Source organism: Dendrobates tinctorius, unplaced genomic scaffold (genome assembly GCF_039654945.1).
Source record: "Dendrobates tinctorius isolate UK_male_01 unplaced genomic scaffold, ASM3965494v1 ptg000062l, whole genome shotgun sequence".
NCBI classification, from domain to species: Eukaryota; Metazoa; Chordata; class Amphibia; order Anura; family Dendrobatidae; genus Dendrobates; species Dendrobates tinctorius.
The window spans coordinates 11,665,582-11,682,456 of NW_027361730.1; the positions used below are offsets into that span (position 1 = coordinate 11,665,582).

Genomic DNA, 16,875 nt, shown 5'->3' on the forward strand with positions numbered 1-16,875 from the left:
GCAAATAACGTAGACCTCTACATTTTATTGATTTTCGTGTGCATAAATAATACAGCATATTGTTAAAATAGGCTCTAAAATCCTAAAATTATCTGTGAGATAATACTGAAGTGATGAAAAATGGGAAATATAAAGTGTAAATCAACTAACTAAAAACAGTAGAACAGAATCAGTTTTAAATTTATTACAACCCTTATAACAAACTGTACCCTGCAATCTTATTGGACAGTTACTGATCACATCACCAGTGCCATCCAGGTGCCCTTACCCTCAGTTGACAGTTGAGGAAAGTGACAGTTGGAGTTAACTGGTGACGGTGAAGAAGCTGTCTGTGGACTTTGAGCAAAGCGCTAATATGGAGAAAGAAGAGTGTTGTGAATTCTCTTTCTGGGCTCCCTCTGGTGGTTACTGAAGGTAGTGGAGCTGGTCAGATTGACAGAGGTGTTGCGAGTTCTCTTTCTGGGCTCCCTCTGGTGGTTACTAGAGGTAGTGGAGCTGGTCAGATTGACAGAGGCTTGCCACCTGATAATGATGATGACGATTGGAGATCTGGGGTTTCTGACTGGTGTATTTAAGACAGCTGACTTCCTTCAATCCCTGCTGGTGATTTTCTTCTTGTGCCTTCTGAGGTCTGGTGTCTCCTGCTCTGTTCCTGCATGGTTCAGTGGTTCATTTGCTAATCTTTTTGCATTTGATCTGGTTTTGTCTATCTCTGCTTTGTGCGGGTCAGCTTGCTCCTGCTGGGGCTGTGCTGGATCACCGCCCATATGTTACTGCTTGTGTCAGTTTGTTCTGTCCCCTGTTATATTGGTCTCTTTTTGCTTTGATTTCAGTATATACCAGAGTGCTGATATAGTGGGGGCGAAGTCGTGTGACTTCAGTGTTTTTTTGTGCATCAGACGTGTTGGATTTTTCAGGGTTGTTTGCGTGATTGCAGACAGTGTCTTTCCTTTCCTGTCCTGTCTAGTCAGTTTGGGCCCCATCATTTGCTCAGTCTAGTTTTCTGCCTGCGTTTGTGTTCTCATCTTTTCTCACCGACAATATATGTTTGGGGACTATCAATTCCTTTGGGGTCTGCTCCGGGGCAGTTTAGATTTCACCTTTCTTGCTTTAGGCTGTTAGCTCTCCGGCTGTGCCAAGGCGTCTAGGGCATCGTAGGTACTCTCCACTACTGCTAGTTGTGTGTATAGGATCAGGGGTCTGCAATCCGCTTAGTTACCAACCTCTCTGGTTTTCTGGTGGCTTAGCCTGGTCCTGCTATCCTCTTCGGTGACCCATTCATAACAGAAGAGGTTGTAGGGAGGAAGAGATTGAGGAAAAGAAGACACTTGGACTCATTGTCTGATGAGAAGTCTTCAATCAAGAAACCCAAAAGGAGGGGAAGATTAAAAAAAGAAACTCAGGACGTCTCCCACCCCAGAGATGGAGCGACTGGATGAGGACGTCATTGGCCAGAGTGAAGGATTAAAGAATAGAAGACACATGGACTCGTCAGCTGATGAGAAGTCTTCAATCAAAAAGCCCAAAAGAAAGGGAAAAAAGAGGAAGAAACCAGACTCAGGACAGAAGATGTCTCCCACCCCAGATATGGACCGAGTGGATGAAGACGTCATTGTCCAGAGTAAAGGACCGAAGAACAGAAGAATCAGCTTGGACTGTTCAGAGAAAGGAAATGCACCTATCATAAAGACCAATATTGGGAAGAAAGAAGACCTGCAGGAGGACCCGAGAAGCTCAGGTAAGTAGAGAAATATATGTTTTATACCTCCACATGTAAACCAGTGATACAAAGTCAGCAAAATTATTCTAAATCCTTCATAATGAAAAATTAGCAAAACACAATTTTATATTAGAGCAGATGATTATAGGGATTGTATGCAGTTTACCAATTTAAAATGAACCTGTCAGCAGGATTGTGTTCACTAAACTACAGACACTGTCAGGTTGGTGCCGTTATACTGATTGAATGATACTTTGGTTGATGAAATCAGTCTTGTGGTTGTTGTTTTATCTTTATTTGCAGTTATCAGTTAATGAGATTCTCGTGCTCTGGGGCGGGTCTGTGGGGGGTCAGTGAGCAGCCTGTGGGGGGGGGGGGGGGCGTTATATGGTGCTCTGCTTAGATATTTATCTATATCAACAACGTTTCTGATGATTGTCATTACCAGAATAGAGAAGTGATCCAGAAAATATAAGTATCAAAATAATCTTTATTATTCAAACATTTAAAATCCGAGAGGTTAAAAAAAAAACCTTTCTGATTTTTAATGTTTGATTAATAAAAATTATTTTGATATTTATACTTTCTGGATCTTTACTCTATTCTGGTGATGACAATCATCAGAAATGTTGTTGATATAGTTTATTTGAAGTGCCAGACCTATGTGTATTCTGGACCTTGTCGTGCTATTTTTTAGATATTTATCTGTATGGGTTTATGGCAGGTCACTGATCCCTCTGTGACCTGCCCCCTATTTTATATACTGAATATAACATGAAAAAGAAAAAAACCCACACACCAGGCAGGTGCTGTAGCATGATAAGAAGGATATTAATATTTTCTTTTTCTTTAGACATATAGTTTTGTTTAAGAAAATCATTTTTTTTCAAACAAAATGGCGCCATTGGCCATGCCTGCAAAGTAGCATCTATTTTGGCCAAAAAAAAAAAAATTAGGCTTCATCAAGATGGCGCCTGCACAGTAGCATCTATCAGAACACTGCTACTGCGCAGGCGTTGTCAGGGCCATTTTGATGGAGCCTAATATTTTTTTCTCTACCAAAAAAGCGCCGCCGGCAGTGCCTGCGCGGTAGCATCTATAGCATCCCACAATAAATTATACACAGTGTCAGTTCGGCGCCATTATACTCATTAAAATGATACCTTGGTTGATGAAATCCATCTTGTGGTTGTTGTTTAATCTTTATTTGCAGTTTTCAGTTAATGAGATTCTTGTGCTCCAAGGCGTCCTGTAGGGGGTCTTCAGGTGATGCTCTGCTCAGATATTCATTCTTATGGCTTATGATAGGTCACTGATCTCTCAGTTACCTGCCCCCTATTTTACATACTGAAATAATATGGTTTGGAAAACTCGCAAGAAACTCACACAAGTCTCGCGTCTCAATACCCGGCACTGTATGGTCCTGAACACCACTGCTTACCATCACCGTAAACTGATACCTCAGGCATCTTCACGCTAGGCTGGGAGTAGACCCTGGATGTCCCTGTGTCTGGAAGTCCTGGTGTAGAGTGCTCATCATTAAGCCGTGGGAGATGTAGTAACATCATGACTTGCTCCATGACTCTAGACCAGGACTTCCTGCTGCGAGTAGACCGGGGACATTCCTTTTCATGAGCAGGGACATCCCAGGCCTAGTCACGGCCAGAAGACCTGGCCTAGTGTGAAGATGATTGGCTTACATCAGAGCACACTGGCAGAAAGGAGCAGCACCAAGGACCTTGCGGGGAACAGAGAGCAGACAAGTTGACAAGTGAGATGAGTATTAGTTTTTTTGTTCTTTTTTTCCTACATCTTATGTTTATTATGCTATGGGAGTCTTTCCATACCCCAGTACCCCAGAGCTTAAAGTAAACGTGTCAGCAGGATTGTGCTCAGTAACCTACATACACTATCAGGTTGGCACTGTAATACTGATTAAAATGATACCTTGGTTGATGAAATCCGTCTTGTGGTTGTTGTTTAATCTTTATTTTCAGTCTTTAGTTAATGAGATTCTCATGCTCCGGGGTGATCTGTAGGGGGTCTTCATGTGGTGCTCTGATTAGGTATTCATCTGTATGACTTCTGACAAGTCACTAATCCCTCACTGACCTGCCCCTTATTTAAAAAAAAAAAATATATATATATATTTACTGATATATATATATATATATATATATATATATATATATATATTACTGTATATATTTTAGCTAGATAGATAAAAGCCGGCAAATGATCTGCCGGGTACAGTATAGAATAGAATAGGTTTTATAATAGCATAGATATATACACCTAGAATAGGTGTATATATACTGCTCAAAAGAAATAAAGAGAACACTTAAACAACAAAATGTAACTCCAAGTCAGCCACACTTCTGTGAAATCAACACTGATTGTGATTCAATTTCTCCTGCTGTTGTCTCAATGGGATAAACAACAGGTAGAAATGATAGGAAGGTCACTGACATCCATGTGTCTGCTCAGTAAGAGTGTCTAGTGTTCCCTTTATTTTTTTTGAGCAGTATATATATATATATATATATATATATATATATATTATACAGTATATATGTCGGACGCGTCCGCTCTTCGCCAATCATTACATTGGCTGCCCATTCATTATAGGATCCAATTCAAAGTACTTTTTCGCTGCAAACGACTTTAGACTAACCTCCGCACTAATACACTGTGCACCGCTGCGGAAACGCTTAAAAAACACATTCCCATGCAATCCTATGGGATTCCGCAGTTGCTGTGCCAATGCTGCGGATTTTTCTACTGTGGAATTACATAGCGGTAAAATCCGCAGCACGTCCATTATTTCTGCGAAATTGCGGCGATTCCGCCATCATAGGATTGCATTGAAACGCTCACTTTACGCATGTGGCTATGCCCACCATGCGTGAAGTGAGCGCTTCATGTGCGGATGGTACCTAGGGTCTGGAAGAGAGGAGACTCTCCTCCAAGCCCTGGGTAGGATATTCCTGTAAAAAATAGAATGAAAAGAAAAAATAGGGATATACTTACCCTCTGCCCGGCCCCCGGAGTTCTCCCGGTCCTCAGTGGCGATGGCGGCAACCTCCGTTCCTAGAGATGCATTGTGCGAATGACCTCGGATGACGTTGTGAGACCACTACGTTATCAGAGGTCATTCGCGCAATGCATCCCTGGGAACGGAAGTTGCCGCCATCGCCAATGAGGACCTAAAGGACTCCGGGGGACGTCAGAGGGTAAGTATATCTCTATTTTTTTTAATTATTTTTAACATTCTATCTTTTACTTTTGATGCTACATAGGCAGCATCAATAGTGAAAAGTTGGTCACACTTGTCAAGCACTATGCTTGATGAGTGTGACCAACCTGTCAATTACTTTTCCAAGCGATGCTTCAAATTGCTTGGAAAAGCGTTAGCATTCTGCAAGCTAAAAGCGCTTGCAAAATGCTTGTGTTTTGTGGGAAAATGCATGCGAATTCTGCAAGCGTTATACCGGCGGCGGGGAATTGCAGAAATCCTGTGGACAATTCCGCAGCATTTCTGTAACGTGGGCACTTAGCCTTAAAGATACAAAAATATATGAGGTGCTAAAAAGTGACCCCACTGAGAGCTATCGCATAATTTACTTAATGGAGCTCGTAAGGATAATTTGATCTCGGAAGATGAATTCAAATTTCTGTGGAACCCTCATCCCTCTAAAGCCACATTTTACACTGTGTGCAGAATTATTAGGCGAATGAGTATTTTGATCACATCATCCTTTTTACACATGTTCCACTGCAAGCTGTATAGGCTTGAAAGCCAACTGCCAATTATGTAAATCAGGTGATTTGCATCTCTGTAATGAGGAGGGGTGTGGTCTAATGACATCAACACCCTATATAAGGTGTGCTTAATTATTAGGCAACTTCCTTTCCTTTGGCAAAATGGGTCAGAAGAAAGATTTGACGGACTCTGAAAAGTCAAAAATTGTGAGATTGCAGTCTTGAAATTGCAGAGGGATGCAGCAGTCTTGAAATTGCCAAACTTTTCAAACATAATCACAAAAACCAATCGTTTCATGGCATATAGCCAACAGGGTCGCAAGAAGCGTGTTGATAAAAAAGGCGCAAAATAACTGCCCATGAATTGAGGAAAATCAAGCGTCAAACTGCCAAGAGGCCATTTGCCACCAGTTTTGCCATATTTCAGAGCTGCAATGTTACTGGAGTATCAAAAAGCACAAGGTGTGCCATACTCAGGGACATGGCCAAGCTAAGGAAGGCTGAAAAATGACCACCTTTGAACAAGAGACATAAGATAAAACGTCAAGACTGGGCCAAGAAATATCTTAAGACTGATTTTTCTAAGGTTGTATGGACTGATGAAATGAGAGTGACTCTTGATGGGCCAGATGGATGGGCCAGAGGCTGGATCAGTAAAGGGCAGAGAGCTCCACTCTGACTCAGATGCCAGCAATGTGGAGGTGGGGTTCTGGTATGGGCTGTTATCATCAAAGATGAACTTGTGGGACCTTTTCGAGTTTAGGATGGAGTGAAGCTCAACTCCCAGACCTACTGCCAGTTTCTGGAAGGCACCTTCTTCAAACAGTGGTACAGGAAGAAGTCGGTATCGTTCAAGAAAAACATGATTTTCATGCAGGACAATGCTCCATCACATGCATCCAAATACTCCACAGCGTGGCTGGCCAGTAAAGGTCAAAAAGAAGGAAAAATGACATAGCCCCCTTGTTCACCTGATCTGAACTCCATAGAGAACCTGTGGTCCCTCATAAAATGTGAGATCTACAGGGAGGGAAAACAGTACACCTCTCGGAACAGTGTCTGGGAGGCTGTGGTGGCTGCTGCATGCAATGTTGATCGTAAACAGATCAAGCAACTGACAGAATCTATGAATGAAGGGCTTTTGAGTGTCATCATAAAGAAAGGTGGCTATATTGGTCACTGTTTGTTTTTTTTGCTTTTGAATGTCAGAAATGTTTATTTCTAAATTTTGTGTTGTTATATTGGTTTATCTGGTGAAAATAAACAAGTGAGATGGGTATATATTTGGTTTTTATTAAGTTGCCTAATAATTCTGCACAGTAATAGTTACCTGAAAAAACAGATATCCTCCTAAGATAGCCAAATCTAAAAAAAAAACACTCCAACTTCCAAAAATATTAAGTCTTTTGGGTTGATTGAGAACATAGTTGTTGTTCAATAATAAAAAGAATCCTCTCAAATACAACTTGCCTAATAATTTTGCATGCAGTGTATGTGCTTCAGAAAGTGCACAAGAGGATCCAGCCTGCTCCAGGGAGACCGATCGTCTCCGGTAATGATTCACTGACAGAGGGCATAAGCAGATAATGTGGATAAATTTTGTCACCATTCGTCCATGCATTACCCTCTTATATCAAGGACACAAAGGATATGGTATTAAAATTACGTGACATCTCCATCTCTTCATCCACTATTCTCACAAGCCTTGCTGTTGAGGCCTTATATTCTAACTAGATGTGGGCCCGATGCTATCGCATCGGGAGAGCAGTGTGTGTGGGGTGTATGTCCCACCGTTGCCTGTTCTCCCACCTCCGTGCAGTCACAGCCAGCAGGAAAGATGGTTGCTTGCAGCCTGTGCTGGAGATGGGGTGCAGCGCCACCAGAGAGCGTCCGCACCCCATCTCCAGCACAGGCCGCAAGCCGCGGTCTTTCCTGACGGCTGTGACTGCACGGAGGTGGGTGAGCAGGCAGAGGCGGGATCCGGCACTTGTAGACAGGCGGCGGCAGATCCTAGCGGGGGTCCGGCGGCGGGGTCCAGCGTGGGTGTCCCGCTGGTGGTACTGTGGAAGGGCCTGGTAACACCAGCGGGTGCCATATTGGAATACCCATCACTTGGGTATTCCAATATGGTGGTCGGCGTACTTCCGGTGCAGCGCGGTGGATTGTGGGATTCGAGGACGTCCGGACAGAAGTGGATGACGGACAATTTTAGGTAAGTATAGATATTAGTCATGAACTTGGCATCACAGCGGTTATACAATTGCTTCCCACTAAAGCCAAACAATTCAGTGCACATTATGATTTGGTAATATCACTTTTACGATTCCGTTTGGAACACAATTATTTTATCTTTGCCTGTGTCTTTTACCACTATGTGAAAGGCACTGCGATGGGTACTTCTTGTGCACGGACTACTGCAAATTTATTTTTAGGGTGGTGGGAAGATAAAATTGGTGAATATTTCGTTTTTTACACTAGTTACATTTTTCTGGGGGGGTTGGTATATCGATGATGTACTTATCCTTTGGGATGGCGACGTCCAGTTATTTTATGACTTTGTTAGGCTAGGTTCAGATTTGCGTATGGCAGAGCTGCGGACTTCCTCCATGAAGCTCCGCCCACTGTCGCACCTTCTCCGGTCAGCTCCGCCTTCGTCTGCATGCAGCCTGTGTACCAATCTTTAACATTGGGTACTCAGGCCATGCGAATGCCTCCGCATGCGTCGTTTTGACGATGCTGCGACCGCAACAAATTGCAAAACGTTGCGTTCGACGCATCGTCAAAACGGCGCATGCGGACACTTCCTCATGGCCTGCGTACCCAGTGTTAAAGATAGGTATGCAGACCGCATGCATACGTAGGTGGAGCTGACTGGAGGAGGTGGGGAAGTGGGCGGAGCTTTACGGAGGAAGTCCGCAGCCCTCTGCCATCTGCAAATCTGAACCTAGCCTTACAGGTTTGAATAGGAATAAAATTGGCAAGTTCTTTACACATGCAATTGGAAACAAATACATCAATTTGCTAGATTTGACGATCGGTATTCAGGATAATGGCTGTATCCACATGGGTATTCTCAGGTAAGCAAAGGCTAACAAACAGTTTTCTCCACTGGAACAGCTGTCACCCCCCCCTCAAAAAAAAAAAGCTAAAAGCAGCAATACAGGTGGGACAGTATTCGAGGGCTCGCCAAAACGGTTCAGAGAATGAAAGTTTTGGTAGAGTGGCATAATCTCTTTGAAAGATTTACAGCTAGAGGTTACTCGAAAAAAAAGTTTTATATAAGGCATTTAATAAAGCAAAATCAACAAAGAAAGTTACCCTACTGGGCCTAAGAGACAATAAAGGGAAAATTCTATCATTAGATCCATAGGGACCTATGATGACCAAACCCCAGAAGCTATAAATATACCGCGTAGGTACTGGCTTATGTTGCAGACAGATCCTGATTTGAAAGATATAATTGTCTCATATCCATCAGTGTCCTATCAGAGAGGTCTCAACTTACATGAGCAACTGGTGCAGAGCCATCTAAGGCTAGTTTCACACTAGCGTTTCTGACGTCTGCGCACGGCCGCCGATAAGCCCCGCCTCCTCCTGACATCACCGCCTATTATCGCACATGGCCGCATGCGATCTGCGCACCCTCTCTTTAATATAGGGTGCGCAGACTGTGCGCTGCCCGTGCGCTAGTAGGATTTTTGAGTGCGCTGCACTTTTGAAGGTGCGCCAAGCGCGCCAAAATGCAACATGCTGCGTTCGGCGCACCTACAAAAGTGCGCAGCGCACTCAAAAATCCTACTTGCGCACGGGCAGCGCACAGTCTGCGCACCCTATATTAAAGATAGGGTGCGCAGATCGCATGCGGCCATGTGCAATAATAGGCGGTGATGTCAGTAGGAGGCGTGGCAGGGGCGGGGCATATCGGCGGCCGTGCGCAGACGGCAGAAACGCTAGTGTGAAACCAGCCTTAGGCTATGTGCACACGTAGATTTCGGTCCTGTGGATTTGGAAAAATCTGCAGGTAAATTCTCAGGTCAAAAGTCCTGTGGTTTAACTGCGGATTAGCGCCTGCGGTTTAGCCCTGCGGTTTCACGCCTCTACAATGGAGCAGGTGTGAAACCGCAGCGGAAGCCGCACGAAGAATTGACATGCTGCGGATTCGAACCCGCGGAAAAATCCGCAGCATGTGCACAGCGTTTTTCAGTTTACCATTGAAAACAATGGTACTGTACAACACATCTAAATCTGCTGCGGGCCCGCAGAGCCTGAAACGCTGCGGATCCGCAGCAGAATCCGCACCGTGTGCACATAGCCTAACATGAATAAGGCCACCACAAGCACAGGGTAATTGGTCTAATAAATTACAATTGGGCTCTTATCCCGGCAATTCATGCCAATTTTGCAAATACCTACACAGTATTAAAGAATTTACGAATCTCCATGACAATTGAAAATTCAATATCAGAGATAGAATAAAGGACAAAATGAGTTATTTACATAGGAGAATGCTCTGCACAAAGTGGAAAAACAATCCAGGAGAAGGATCTCCAAACACATTAGCACGATGAACAGCAAAGTCAATATCCGTACACGCTGTACACATGCTGCTCACGTGACTCTGCTCCGTACATGCTGTACACACACGGCTTTGCTCCGTACATCTCGTACACACACGGCTCCGCTCATCTTAGCTCCATACACCTCGCAGACGCTCGGCTTCTCTCCGTGCACCTCGCACACGCGCGCCTTCTCTCCGTGCACCTCGCACACGCGCGGCTCCTCTCCGTGCACCTCGCACACGCGCGGCTCCTCTCCGTACACCTCGTACACGCGCGGCTCCGCTCCGTACACCTCGCACACGCGCGGCTCCGCTCCGTACACCTCGCACACGCGCGGCTCCTCTCCGTACATCTCGCACACGAGCGGCTCCTCTCCGTACACCTCGCACACGCGCGGCTCCTCTCCGTACACCTCGCACACGCGCGGCTCCTCTCCGTACACCTCGCACACGCGCGGCTCCTCTCTGTACACCTCGCACACGCGCGGCTCCTCTCCGTACACCTCGCACACGCGCGGCTCCTCTCCGTACACCTCGCACACGCGCGGCTCCTCTCCGTACACCTCGCACACGCGCGGCTCCTCTCCGTACACCACGCACACGGTTCAAGTCCGTACACCTCGCACACGCGCAGCTCCTCCCCGTACACCTCGTACACGCGCAGCTCCTCTCCGTACACCACGCACACGGTTCAAGTCCGTACACCTCGCACACGCGCAGCTCCTCTCCGTACACCTCGTACACGCGCGGCTCCTCTCCGTACACCACGCACACGGTTCAAGTCCGTACACCTCGCACACGCGCAGCTCCTCTCCGTACACCTCGCACACGGTTCAGCTCCGTACACCTCGCACACGCGCAGCTCCTCTCCGTACACCTCGTACACGCGCAGCTCCTCTCCGTTCACCTCGCACACGCGCAGCTCCTCTCCGTACACCTCGTACACGCGCGGCTCCTCTCCGTACACCTCGCACACGCGCGGCTCCTCTCCGTACACCACGCACACAGTTCAGCTCCGTACACCTCGCACACGCGCAGCTCCTCTCCGTACACCTCGTACACACACACGGTTCCGCTCCGTACACACACGGTTCCGCTCCGTACACACACGGTTCCGCTCCGTACACGCGCAGCTCCGCTATGTCCACCCTGTAAACCCCTCCTGACCCCACACATAAACTTCCCCTCATCCAGCACCATGACAACCAACACAGAGTCCTGCATACACTGAGGCTCCCTGATCATGTGACCCCTGACTCCTCCCCTCCTGTGACCTCATCACAGGTCCTGTGGGCACCGAACAGCCATTGCGCCCTCCACCTTCTGCCTGCCTCAGGGGCACTGAGCCAGCTCCTGATGGACTATCAGCGTCAGGCCAATTGCAGCCTGGCAGCCAATCAAAGCATGGAGCTGCACAGCCAATGAGCGGCTGCAGCTCCCAGAGACTGCCACTCCCCTGACACGCCCACTACACGCTCACCTTGGAAGTGCAAACTCGCTCCCGGGAAGCTGCCACATCACGTGTCGGGGAAGCAGCCACCAGCAGGACAGGGCTTGTCATCTCTGGCATCTTCCGTTCAGGAAGTCCGCCGTCCGACATATTTGTACACCCATCCGTGAGGTAACCGGAAGTAATGTGAATACCGGACATGGATCCGGGTAGGCACGGTTGACCAGCTGGGGAGCAGACACGTCAGTCGCACCTCCCGGGTGCTTACCGGCTTATGGGAGACCTGGGAGGTAAGTGTCGGGGTGCGGGACCGTGGTCACATAGTGTGGACAGTGTGGTGCTGCTCCGGCCTTACACCTGGGAGAATAAGAAGTGATCACTGCGGGAAGTCTGCTCAGTGCAAAGGATGGAGAGCTCTGCCCCCCGGTCACAGCCCCTCTGTCATAGAGATCAGCTAGCTGCACATCATCTGTCACCTGCATGTCATATAGCACTCATCTCTCTAGATCTATGTGTCACCGATCTCATGTCTCCCCTTTGTGTGTACATGTCATGTATCTGCATATTATCACTCATCTGCATGTCATAGATCACTCATCTATCTGTGTACATGTCATTTATTATCAGTCCTCTATCTGTATACATGTCATTTATTATCAGTCCTCTATCTGTGTACATGTCATTTATTATCAGTCCTCTATCTGTATACATGTCATTTATTATCAGTCCTCTATCTGTAGATCTATGTGTCACCCATCTCTATCTTCCCTATGTGTGTCATGGATCTACATATTATCAGTGATCTATCCTGTATGGCTTTGTCTATCATTCATGTAATTCATCTGTATATCTAGATGTCCTCTACATATCATTGATGTGTGTGTATATATGTCATTTATCTACATATAATCTAATCTCGTCACACAACCCTGTTCTCACTAGTACTTACTGTGCAGGTGGATACCTGTTATCCTACAATTGCTTCTTTCAGAAAGCCAATGCTACCACCGGAGTAAATTTTGTGTGAAGTTTGGGTATTGTGTGTTTTTTACATTGTGGTATTGTTGGTCTCGCTGCAGCGTCACCGTCATCCTTAACCCCTTCACCCCCAAGGGTGGTTTGCACGTTCATGAACGGGCCAATTTTTACAATTCTGACCACTGTACCTTTATGAGGTCATAACTCTGGAACGCTTCCATGGATCCCGGTGATTCTGACATTGTTTTCTCGTGACATATTGTACTTCATGTTAGTGGTAAAATTTCATTCAAATAACTTGCGTTTATTTGTGAGAAAAACAGAAATTTGGCGAAAATGTTGAAAATTTCGCAATTTTCCAACTTTTAATTTTTATGCCCTTAAATCACAGAGATACGGCACACAAAAAACTTGATAACTAACATTTCCCACATGTTTACTTTACATCAGCACAATTTTGGAACCAAAATTTTTTTTTGTTAGGAAGTTATAAGGGTTAAAAGTTGACCAGCGATTTCTCATTTTTGCAACACCATTTTATTTTTATGGACCACATCACATTTGAAGCCACTTTGAGGGGTCTATATGATAGAAAATACCCAAAAGTGACACCATTCTAAAAACTGCACCCCTTAAAGTGCTCAAAACCACATTCAAGAAGTTTATTAACCCTTTAGGTGCGTCACAGGATTTTTTTTGAATATTTAAAAAAAAATGAACATCTAACTTTTTTTCATAAAAAAAATACTTCAGGTTCAATTTTTTTTATTTTACCAAGGGTAACAGGAGAAATTGGACTGCAAAAGTTATTGTGCAATTTGTCCTGAGTACGCAGATACCTGATATGTGGGGGGGAACCACTGTTTTGGTGCATGGCAGAGCTCAGAATGGAAGGAGCGCCGTTTGACTTTTTCAATGCAAAATTGGCTGGAATTCAGATTGGACGCCATGTCACGTTTGGAGAGTCCCTGATGTACCTAAACAGTGGAAACCCCCTACAAGTGACCCCATTTTGGAAACTAGACCCCCCAAGGAACTTATCTAGATATGTGGTGAGAACTTTGAACCCACAAGGGCTTTACAGAAGTTTATAACGTACAGCGGTACAATTAAAAAATCATATTTTTTCCACAAAAATGATCTTTTCACCCCAATTTTTATTTTCCCAAGGGTAACAGGACCCTAAAAGTTATTGTGCAATTTGTCCTGAGTACGCTGATACCCCACATGTGGGGGTAAACCACTATTTGGGCGCATGGCAGAGCTCGGAAGGGAAGCAGCGCCATTTGACGTTTTTGGCTGGAATTGAGATCGGACACCATGTCGCGTTTGGAAAACCCCTGATGTACCAAAACAGTGGAAACCCCCCACAAAGGACACCATTTTGGAAACTAGACCCCCTAAGGAACTTATCTAGATGTGTGGTGAGAACTTTGAACCCCCATGGGCTTCACAGAAGTTTATAACATAAAGCCATACAATTAAAAAATCATATTTTTTCCACAAAAATGATCTTTTCACCCTCAATTCTTATTTTTCCAAGGGTAACAGGACCCTAAAAGTTATTGTGCAATTTGTCCTGAGTACGCTGATACCCCACATGTGGGGGTAAACCACTATTTGGGCGCATGGCAGAGCTCGGAAGGGAAGCAGCGCCATTTGACGTTTTTGGCTGGAATTGAGATCGGACACCATGTCGCGTTTGGAAAACCCCTGATGTACCAAAACAGTGGAAACCCCCCACAAATGACACCATTTTGGAAACTAGACCCCCTAAGGAACTTAGCTAGATGTGTGGTGAGAACTTTGAACCCCCATGGGCTTCACAGAAGTTTATAACATAAAGCCATACAATTAAAAAATCATATTTCTCGTTCGCCTTATTGGGGGACACAGAGACCATGGGTGTATGCTGCTGCCACTAGGAGGCTGACACTATGCACAAAAAAAGGTTAGCTCCTCCTCCGCAGTGTACACCCCACCGACCGGCAGGAAGTTCCTCAGTTTAGCTTAGTGTCAGTAGGAGGTGGACACGGGTCTTTTATTAGACCCCTATCTACCTCGTCGTGCGTCGTTCCTTTACAGGTTTCGGAGGGATACGGAGTGAACAGTCACATCCGTACTCCCACAAAGAGACTATGAGTACGGCGTGTACTGCCACCCCGTATCCTCATAGGTCTCCGCGGCAGGACCAGGAGCCTCGCACAGGTGCGTGCCAGCTATACGGACGGTCCTTGCCCCCCGCCTCCCACCATCTCGCCTACCAGAGCCTGACGGTTGGACGAGGAGTGGATTCCATAAAGACGACAGACAGCGTGGGATTCTCAGGTACCTTTATTGTGTCCCCCGGCCTGGGTGAGTATGCGATCTAGCGGTCCCCCGGCATTTTCATCAGGGGACCACGGTAGGGCCTGCGCGCCCGCTTCTCCCCACGGTCGCCGCATCCATGAAGGCCCCTTTTCTTTCGGGCCTTGTTCTGCGCCCCCCCCCCCCCGTTTCTTCTTCATCCCGGCAGGGGTATACAGGGGTCGGGCTGTGGGAAGCAGGGACGCGGCCCGGGGTTGTGGCCCGGTGTTGCGGCGCATCTTCCGCGCCGACCCCCTGCTGACAGGCGGCCGGCGCTATTAATTTAGGCCCCGGCTTCATCTCGGGCCTACCGCTGCGTCGCGGCCACGCCCCCTGCCCCTTTCTTCTAAGCGGGCTTCTCTCCCGCCCGTCCTAGGCCTTCCCAGCCCCCTTGCCTCACACCAGCCTGCTATTGGACAGCGGGCGGTGCTAAGGGGATCTCTGCGGCGAGCTCCGCCCTTCTTCTCCCTCTGGCAGCGCGCCCTTTCCCTGGTGGTCGCCATCTTCTCAGCCTGCCAGCCGGACCTCATTCCCTGCCGGATTTCGGTCGCTGGGCCTTTTTTCAGCCGGATTGGCCTGGCCTCATCCTGCAGCCAGATCAGAGAGCGTCGCCCTTGGGGACACCGGACCGTGAGTAGCTCTGCACCTGCAGACTGACACCCTTCTCTGCCTTCTGTCCCCCAACCAGCCGGCACTGCCTCTCTTTTCACTATGTCCAACGCTAAGTCTGATCGTACCCGCTCTGCGTCCAGCCCGACGCCGCTCAGGAGCCATCCATAGCCCCAGGGGCGAGTGAGCCCCCCATGCCGGGTTGGGCCTCCTCTCAATCACAGTCAGTGGCAGACCTCATCAAGGTGTCTCAGTCCCTAGTAGCCGTTCTGGACAAGTTGCCCTTGGGAGCTTCGGCGGGACCCAGCACGTCTCAGGACGTCCCATCTGAGCCAGCCAGCGGCAGTCGCAAGAGGCCCAGGCAGGACCTCCAGGCGGAGTCCTCCCCTCGTCCTACCTCACCCCATAGTCCCCAGCAGTCTCCCTCTCGGGCCTCCTCCCCCGAGTCAGGCGAAGCGCTTTCGGAATCGGAAGGGGTCTTAGAGCTGGATTCAGACCAGGATGCGAACATGAAGGTTACGGTGCAAAACCTCATTGCCGCGATTCACCATACCTTTGACATCGCTGACGCCCCTGCGAAATCCTCAGATCAGGAGGTTTCGTCCAGATGGGCGGAAACACCATCCAGGGTGTTTCCCTTCCATTCTGAGTTTGGAAAGATTTTTACAAAGGAGAGAGAAGATCCGACCAGACGCTTTCAAGGAGGAAAGCGTCTCGGCGTGCTGTACCCGTTTGCTAAAGAGCTCACGGACAACTGGGCCGCTTCTCCCTCGGTGGACCCTCCCGTGTCCAGACTTTCTAATAATACGGTCCTTCCGCTGTCAGGTGTGGCGTCGCTAAAAGATTCTAATGATAGGATCATAGAATCTCTAGCAAAATCTGCCTTCGAAGCGGCATCAGCAGCGGTATGTCCAGTCTTTGTTTCTTCTTGGGCAGCAAAGGCCATATCCACTTGGGCAGATGACCTTCGGCAGGGCATTCTGGATAAGGCACGACCAGAGCATATGGCCGATCTCGCCAATCAGATTTCCCATGCGGGGGATTATCTGCTTTCTGCCTCCTTGGATGCCGCATCTTGCACAGTTCAGGCGTCAAGTAACATCGTGGCAATCCGACGTACAATTTGGCTCAAGGCCTGGCAGGCGGACATGTCCTCTAAAAAGTCTCTGACCAATCTGCCTTTTCAGGGAGTGCGTCTCTTCGGATCACAATTGGATCAGATTATTAAGGACGCTACCGGAGGTACGAGTTCTCTTCATCCCTCCAAGCCTCGCAGACCTCCTCCAAGGCGTCAGTTTCGTCCTTGTCGGACTTTCCGCCGTTTCAATACGGCGGAAAACCCTTCCAACCAGCAAAGGCCACAGGCACGTCAGGAAAGAAAGAAGGTTTCCTTCAGGCCCACTCCGTCCTGGCGGTCCCACTCTTCCCAGGGAAGACCGTCCAGATCTAGAT

General features: G+C 47.4%; 2 protein-coding genes across 2 annotated transcripts in view; one reads left to right on the forward strand and one right to left on the reverse strand.

Moving 5' to 3' along the window:
- Nucleotides 1-11,621, reverse strand: part of CALU (calumenin) — a 51,419-nt gene extending 39,798 nt beyond the window's left edge. Inside the window, exon 1 of the mRNA XM_073579266.1 lies at nt 11,521-11,621. Coding sequence (XP_073435367.1) covers nt 11,521-11,558 — 38 coding nt within the window. The 5' untranslated portion in view covers nt 11,559-11,621. The remainder of the gene's footprint in view (nt 1-11,520) is intronic.
- A 19-nt stretch (nt 11,622-11,640) lies between these two features.
- The window catches only part of GCC1 (GRIP and coiled-coil domain containing 1), a 35,338-nt gene continuing 30,103 nt past the window's right edge, over nt 11,641-16,875 (forward strand). The window contains exon 1 of the mRNA XM_073579257.1: nt 11,641-11,780. The gene's annotated coding sequence lies outside the window, so the exon portion shown is untranslated. The remainder of the gene's footprint in view (nt 11,781-16,875) is intronic.